Here is an 8776-nt window from a genome sequence, read left to right on the forward strand (position 1 = left end):
TTTCCACTCCCTCCCTTTAGAGTGTTTCTAAAAGCGGTCCTTGCATGGGTTTGTGTTCTTTGTTGATGCTGTTTTCACATTTTTTTTTCGTCCTTTGTAACTCCTGCTCCCTCTCTTTTTCTCCGGGGAGAGACTCTTTGGTACAAGAGATTAGAGCGGGTGCTGCCTAGCAACTGAATAAAAATGGCAGCTACAAAAGGGGCGCTCTCACTCTCCAACGTCTGACCTACATAATCCCAAGCCTCTGATCGTGCAACATAACAACATGATGAAAGGCCTGCTGTGATTTAACCCTCAAACAAATACTTGCCATGGCTGACCCCCTAGCTCAAAGAGCGATCTCGCTTGCTGCAGAGCACCAAAGGGTGACTTCTGAAATCTTGACGGTGCCTAATTAGAAAGGAAGAAGAGGCCGTGAACGCTATTGGAAAGGAGATGAATGTATGTGAGGAGATGGCAGCAGAGTGGCAAAGGAGATTAACAGTGATCACAGCAATGCTGTTGGCTTCAGAGAGCGCGAGCGAGCGATGGAACCTCCCTCTGTTCACTGATTCATCTCTCCTTCAGCCACAGGCAGACGCAGCACAGGAATGAGTACAGAGGGATGAGAAAGCTTTACTTCTCTGTCTTCTGCTTATTGATCAAAGGAAATAATAATAATTTTAAAAAAAAGATACAGCAAAAAACTGTAAACTTTGTCTTGAAACTTCCACTTTCTGCACAGTGCTCTTAATATAATCGGCCCTGCCTCTGCTGCTCCCTGTTTTTATCCGCTTTGACCTGAATGAACCTTTGACAAAGTAACTCACGATAAGTACATAAAGTCTTAGCAGGAACAAAACCTCGATGTCATCAAGACTGTAGATGCACGTTCAAAAAACGGACTAAACTAAAGTGTCAGTTTAGTGGTATGGAGGTGTCTGAACAGCTGTTTTCAGACTGTGGTTATAGAGGGACAGTCACCTTACAGCAAAGTCTTTAGTGTCGATGAGTGAAATGCACACTATCTCATCATTGTAATGGATCAATAACTTACAAGACTGCTCCTGTTGTGTGCAAACGATGCGCGTGCACGGAGCAGGAGGAGGGAAGAAGATATAAGCCTAATGAATAAGTGTTGCCAATTTTGCCGCGAGATCAAAAGTTATGCGTGGTTTTGTGAGCGCTGGTCCGATACTGCCACTTATATTTTACACTTTAAAAGTGACCAAAACTTCTAGTGGGGGGGAAATGTCTGTTTTTCTAATACAAATGAACTTTAAAAAAATAAATCCTCTTTAATTAAGGATTATTTCTTGAATGTAGTGCAGCAGTTAGCCTTGTTTGCCCGTCCTGTTGTGAGACTGTGACACTAATATTCAAAACATTCAAGAAAAGTACCAGTAACAGTTGGAGATGGAGCTCAGACAACCTGGAGAGGTGACATGGAAGTGAATTTTGTATATACACTCCTAAAAATGCTGTTTATTTATATAACCTGTCATTTTGAGTGGTAAAAAAAAACCTTTTAAGCATTCATTTTGCATTACTTCTGGAAATACGAGGACGCTGAACAATCCTCTGTGCTCCGAAACCGACTTTTAATCTCTAAGTCTGTCTGGTTTCATTTCTTTGACTTGATAAATGCTGCGTAAAAAAATTCCGTTGCTGTATCTCTCGCTTCAGCAACTCGACACTCTCTTCATTTGTACAAAAAGTCACTGTAAAGCAAAATTCTTAAACTCATCCGTGTGTCTTTACCTCTGTCCTCAGAGCTCACCTTGTAAATGCCTGCAGAGTGATATGAGTCAGCATGCATGTGCACTGTGTGTGTGTGTGTGTGTGTGTGTGTGCGTGCGTGTGTGTGTGTGTGTGTGTAATTTTGTGTGTCGTGCCCTTACAGACGAGACAGCCGTACCTACTGGGCGTCTGATTGGAGTCCGGTTGCGAGGAGTGGTGAGCTGTGTGAACTCTGCTGCTCTCTGACTGCCGCATTTTCATGGAAAGCATCTCTTTGGGGGCCCCGCAGGTTTTCAATACGCTCATTTACACATCAAAACAGCACAGGAAAGGGATAGTGCTCAAGGGGGGTGAGGGACTGCAGAAGGAGGGAGGGAGGGCAGGGTAATGAAGGATGCTTTATTTTCTCTTTTTTACCCTCAAGGGTGGGCAGGGGTTTAAGTCTATGAGGGAGGCACATTGATGCCATAATGATTGCCTTTAATCAGACCCATGACCAGATGGAGGGATTTCTCTTTAGCAGACAAAAATATGGTGTCAGCAGCTAAAGCGGGATAACTGTGTTTTCACGCCTTTTTTTTTTTCTTTTTTTAATCAAAAACAAACGTACAAATCCTGGCTAAATAGACCTGTTCTGTGTTGCTTAAGAATCAATAAATACTCTCTGGGGCTCACAGTTAACACAATGAAATATTCCTGACAAACCTAAAAGGAAAAGTGCTGTGTTTTCTGGGAGTAGCCTTACTTTTGGCCCAGACGAACTTGCTGCTCGGTGCGACTGACTCTGACACTATTTAACCTCCTGAGCCAGAAGAGAAGAAAAACAGCGCGGAGATTCAGCCAAACTCTAAATCTTTCGAGCGAGACCGAGCTTACTTACTCCTGAAATTGGACATTACTGGAGATGGGGTGGGGTCTTCCTAAAAACAAGCTCAGGGTTGATTGGCTGGCGCTGCTCCAGCACTGCAGACCTCAGGTGTGAGTTTGTGTGTGTGTGTGTGTGTGTGTGTGTGTGTGTGTGTGTGTGTGTGTGTGTGTGTGTGTGTGTGTGTGTGTGTGTGTGTGTGTGTGTGTGTGTGTGTGAAGGGAAGGGAAGGTGTTCCCGGCAGCCACATCTGCAGGCGCCAACAGAACCACAGCTCAAACAAACTCTGTTTTTGGAATGAACCTTTCTTTCTTGCTTCTATCTGAAGCTCTGTGCTGTGTGATTCCTTTCCTCTGCAAAAGAGGGAAGCTAAAAATAGCTCTCAGTGACCTGGAAATGTAGCGATAGAAATCATATTTGTGGAAAAAGAAACGGCAAAGACATCCTGTTGCTGCTCTAACACGTTGTTTCTGTTGACCTTTTTCATTTTTTAAAACCTGTCTTTGTCATATTCAGCGGTACATTTGGGAAAAAAAAATCGGAAAATAATTACGCCAACAGGGTAGAAAAAAATGCTGAGAAGGAAAAAAGCCATAATAAAACACTGCTGCAGAAGACAAACTTGCCCTCTGTACTACCCCCCATGTGCTTAGCCCTCCACAGCTACCTCCTTCCTATCTAATCAGTGGAGCTCAGCGCAGGTGGGACACGCTGGTTTGTGTCTCACACAGCAAGTGTTTTGCCTCTCTGGGTCATGTCACTGGAGTGTAAACCGGGGAGGAAGCACGCGCCCCCGTTCAGGCGCCCGTGAACTGGAACATGTGGCTGAAACACCACCAGCCGAGTCTCTGGCTGTGAGCACGCTCCAAGCAAAACACCCCTTTTTAATAGTTAAATGTGATCCACAGTGTCAGAGTCCAGGACTCGCAGCGCTCGGCTGCCAAGCCACGGACAGCGCCTACAATGGCTGAGTAATGAAAACAAAAAAAGGGGAGGATGTTGGTAGTTAACCCAAATCTTGTTCTGAAGAAGGAAGGAATAAGTAATTGAAGTTAACTCAGCCGTCACACAGATCCACACAACACTGCACCGAGTGGAAATGTGGTTAATTTACTACAGAGACGTAATACATCTTTGCTGTGTGCGTCGTAAAACGGATACTAACGTGTGCGTGGGACAACTGGAGTACATGAATCTTATTTTAACTCTGATGGAGTGCACGAGGTGGAAAAATGAAAACAAAACAACTTTTAACCTCTGGAGATGTCAGCGAACACACGCCTGGTTCACCCTGCTGACGTTCCCATAATGTAATGAAAACAAGCTCCTGGTCATTGCAATTTTTCCAAACTATCACTCCCATCTGCTGCTGCTGGTGACACAGCACACAATTACACACAGACACAATAAACAATCAGCTGTCAAACTCTCATTTCCACTGTTTTGCTGTGAAACGACTTGCCTGCCGTGTGTGGCTGCAATTTATGTTGGCACTTAAATTGTTAAAGTCCTGTAATGTAAAAGCTATTTATTTTCATTTTTATGGACCATGTGAGGACATGGTCGCTCTAGTGCATAATAAAATGGACTTTATTACTGAAAAGTTATTTGCGAGAACCAACTTAGAGTATTTATTTAATGGAAATAATATTAGGCATACCTTTTCGCTGAATCAGCGATAATTTATACTTCATGGTAGTTTGTGAAGGCTTAAAGGTACATTGTTTCTTTAACCAAACAAAACGCTGCGTGTGTAGTGGAATTCCCTTAATTTATATTAGAAATTCAGCTTCCAAGAGGCACAAATCACACACATGCTGAATATTAAGTTAATAACACAGCTCCTCAATGAGCAACCACAATTTTGAGTGCCTGTGCTAAACTTAAATCTGTCAGCGAAACCATGCAATAAGGCTGAAATCCACTTCAGATTTGTCCTCTCAGATCAAAGTGCTGAGTGTTTGCATGAGGATCAAATGGAGCAGCGAGAGGGCAACAACAGTGATTCGGTGGAAGGATTAAAACAGCCATTAATTAAATATATTCCTCCGCCAAAACTGCTCCTGCATTTTTTAAGCCGATGATGCAAACATGAATACTTGCCACGGTTTGTCACTCTATTCATCAGCGATTCTCTTTGAGGATTATTGTTGGGGACGCCTCTGGGATGCAGCAGGCACTTGGAAGACAACACGTGTGGCAGGAGTCCTGCTGTAAAAAAAAAAAAAAAAAAAAAAAAAGGGTCTAAATCCCTGGAGGAGAGTGGTAGGAAAATCAGGGAAACAAAACTGAAATGAACAATTGTTTGTTACAACTAAAACGCAAGACTGTTGAGGATTGATTAAGTGGTTAACGCACTGAGATAGATACCAAAATAACAACAATAAGACGAGAGTTGAACATGAAATCCACAAATTTATTGTCCTCCAAAAGGCCAGAACCAGAGTTCTTATAAAAGGCACTTAACTTCCCTTGACCTTTTTAATAATTGCATCTAAACAACAAATCTGGTACGAGCCAAGGTGAACTTTAAATTAAATATATTTACAATAAATAAAACATTTATACAGATTTATCATGCCACTTCCAGGAAGGAGAATATTTCCAAGATACTTCCCATAACAGTCTTTTCCTTTTTTTTTTTTTTTGCTTTGCAACACTGGGCATGTCTACTGCACAGAACACAATGAACAGGAAAATATGGGTAACAATACTGAACATTTCCCTTTATGCACTGAATACTGTTTATAGATAGTTTCTCACGGTGTACTTGTGTGTCCCTTGGCAGCAGCAGAGGAGTAACTGACAGTTCAATTCAACCACTCCTCTTCTTATAAAGTCTTTTAGCAGCTCCTTACACAGGGCATATGTGTGTGTGTGTGTGTGTGTGTGTGTGTGTGTGTGTGTGTGTGTGTGTGTGTGTGTGTGTGTGTGTCTGTCTGTCTGTGTGTGCTCTCTCTCTCTCTCAGACGTGTGTGGGGTTGTCCGAGTGCAGCTCAGTCTTGGCCATGTGCAGAACCACAGCAGGGGATTTGTAGTGGCAGTGTGTGCTGCCGCAGCTGACGCCGCTGCAGGGCTTCCTACTACTAGTCCTGTCCGCCAGCTTCCTGCTGCACAGCCCCTGCCAGGTCTGCAGGGTCTTAGAGCTCCACACCCACACCCCGCTGGTGATCCCCACCACCAGCGACATGAAGATCTTCAGCATGAACACGGCCACCGTGGGCACGGACGTCTGCAGCAAGCAGTCGCTGCTGTGGCCGTTGAAGGAGCCACACTTCATCTGCAGGCCTCTCAGCTTCCAGTAGTCCATGTTGAGCCTCTCGTAGAAGTAACAGACTATGACGCAGGTGGCCGGCACTGTGTACAGGATGGAGTAGATGCCGATTTTCACCATGAGCTTCTCCAGCTTCTCCGTGTTGGTGCCCTCTGTCTTCATCACTTTGCGGATGTGGAAGAGAGCCACAAAGCCCGTGAGGATGAAGGACGTGCCGATGATCAGGTAGCAGGACAGAGGGATCAGGACGAAGCCGGTGAGCGCCCCAGAGTCCATGCTTCCTACGTAGCACAGCCCTGTCAGCTCATCCCCTGCCACCTTCCTCATTGTGAGGATGATGATAGTCTTGAGAGCAGGGATGCCCCAAGCAGCCATGTGGAAGTAGTTGCTGTGGGCTTCAATGGCCTCGTGGCCCCACTTCTTCCCTGCAGCCAGGAACCAGGTGAGAGTGAGGATGACCCACCAGATCGAGGAGGCCATGCCAAAGTAGTAGAGGATGAGGAAGACTATGGTGCAGCCGGTGGACTCCAGCCCCTCCTGGATGATGTACAGCTCGCTGTGCTCGCGGTCGCAGGCGATGTTCTCTGCCCCGGCCACTGAGCGGATGATGAAGGCCACAGAGTAGACGTTGTAGCACATGGAGAGGAAAATGATGGGGCGCTCTGGGTACTGGAAGCGATGAGGCTCCAGGAGGAAGGTCAGGACGGTGAAGGCGGTGGAGACAAAGCACAGGATGGACCACACAGTCATCCAAATGAAGGCAAAGTCCTTGTCCTGCCTGGACCAGAAGACGTCTACACCCGGGGAGCAGCGTGGAGCACACGACTGGCTCTTCTCCACAAACTGGAACTTGTCCGGGTTCTCGCAGGAGCCCACGCTGCCCGGGGAGCGGCCGCCGCCGGTGGCCGGCTGCCTGGGACGAGGGGGCACCGGGAGCATGCCTTCCCCTTTCTTCCCCTCCGTCCTGGTCTCGTTCTCTGGGGCCTCCATGCACAGCGCGTTGGGGTCGTTTCTGGTGGGCAGCTTGGAGCAGTCCAATGAGTCCGGCCAGGTGTAGCTGAACTTCTTCATGATGGGGGCGCACCTCTCTCTGGCCTGCTCACACATGGGTCTGCAGGCGGGGATGGAGGTCGACACTTTGTCCGTGCACATGGGGGCGTAGAGGGAGCAGAGGAAGAAACGGAGGTGCACATCGCAGCCGTAGGCCACCAGAGGGGCAAACTCGTTCAGCTTGATGGCAGCCTCCTTTTGGTCGTCGTGGTCCATGAAGTTGGGCATCCGGGTCAGGTTGTAGCCGATCCCCTCGCACATGGGGATCACGATGGGCTCGCACTTGGCCGGTCTGCCTCGCTCCAGGTCGTACGAGCCTATCTCAAAGCTGGAGCCAGAAATCACCAGCAGACACCACAAAAAAATCGCCACCTTCAGCGGACAACCGTCCATGCTCATTATTATAGCCAAAAAACGGAGCTCTGTCTTTTAGAAATGATCATGAAAAAGTGAAAAAACACGGGGTCAGACACGGAGAGATCCCCGCTATTTCCCCATGTCGGGGGCAGGTCGAAACTCAGCCCGCACCGTTAGAAGAAACACTTCAAAAAAAAAAAAACAGCTGTAAAAAAAAACAAATATCTTGTCCGTTTAATTATCTAGCCTTGAATAAAAAACGATTACTCCCATAGACAGTCCGGATACAGGTCCGTAACTAAATCGTGACAGTCGGAAACTTCGATAAACAACCGGAGGAAAATCATCCAGATCAAACACCGAGAGCCGAGTGTAAAATCCTCAAACAGCGGGAGAAATAAAATCAAAAAGCTGCGATAAAAAAAAAGGCGTTTTGTTGCGGCTCCGGGTGGCTGTTTGCTCGGCTGCGGCTCTTCGTCCTCCGCTTTCAGGCTCGACACTGAAGTTTGAGAGCCGCTCAGAGGGGCTTGAGTCAGGGAGACACAGAGAGGAGGAGGAGGAGGAGGAGGTGGGGGGGGAGGAGGAGGAGGAGGAGGAGGGGGAGGAGGGTGGGCGCTCCGTGACGCTCACATTTCAACGCGAGCCCCACACAAGGAAAATTATCAGACAGATGCTGGAGGATGGTCAAATACCTCTGACATTTCTGCCCTGAATAGTACTCGCAGGCTTTACTCGAGTAAAAGCAACGCATGGCACGAGGTTAGATACTCATACAGGTGAAAATGTCCCGCAGATATAGGTTAAGTAAAACCGTGTGAACAAAGATAACTTTACGTTTCCAAAAATAGTCTTTCGCTGGGGGAATATAACACTCGGTAGCTGTATGAAAACGTTGCACTTTACAGTTCATAGTTTAATTCAGAAATGTATTAATTTTTTTCTGTAGGCTACTATATTTGTTTTATAACTGCAGTTTACAAAGATTACATGCAAAAATTCACAAAATAGAACAATATGAAGCAGTTCAAGCTTATAACACACACACACACACACACACACACACACACACACACACACACACACACACACACACACACACACACACACACACACACACACACACACACACACACACACATCTTATGTTCCCCAACGTGTAAGTTAATTGAATGTCAAATTCATTTGGCAATCTACACCATATCAACTGGAAAACTACTGTTAAAACTGGAAAAAAAAAAAAAGAAAAAAAAAAAAAGCAGAGGCTTTACGGCAGAGCAAAGTGTGTCAGATAAGTGCGAGGTGAAAAGCTAGTCGGAAAAAATGAATCACAAATGTTTGTGTCGGTGAAAATTCTGATTTAGACAAAGTGCGGCACAGAACTTGAAGCTTCGTACGTGTTTCTTCTTCCAGAATCCACCCATGCTGCTATCTACCCGATCTACTTAACGCTGAGGTGAGGCTAAACGCGACACTGACACAGTATGCTGGAGTGGACTGACAAGTGTTTTACA

General features: G+C 46.1%; 1 protein-coding gene across 1 annotated transcript; it reads right to left on the reverse strand.

Moving 5' to 3' along the window:
* Positions 1-4979: 4979 nt before the first annotated feature.
* fzd9b (frizzled class receptor 9b) lies at positions 4980-7753 on the reverse strand. Its single transcript, XM_069721936.1, has one exon. The coding sequence runs from the start codon at positions 7305-7307 to the stop codon at positions 5550-5552; it is 1758 nt and encodes a 585-aa protein (XP_069578037.1). The 5' UTR covers positions 7308-7753; the 3' UTR covers positions 4980-5549.
* Positions 7754-8776: the final 1023 nt, after the last annotated feature.

This window comes from Brachyistius frenatus, unplaced genomic scaffold (assembly GCF_029030835.1).
Source record: "Brachyistius frenatus isolate BFR_SWC_R1_liver_20210118 unplaced genomic scaffold, ASM2903083v1 Contig_1, whole genome shotgun sequence".
NCBI lineage: Eukaryota > Metazoa > Chordata > Actinopteri > Embiotocidae > Brachyistius > Brachyistius frenatus.

Coding starts and splice junctions, on each gene's coding strand:
- fzd9b (XM_069721936.1), bottom strand. CDS start 7,307: ATGAGCATGGACGGTTGTCCGCTGAAGGTGGCGATTTTTTTGTGGTGT.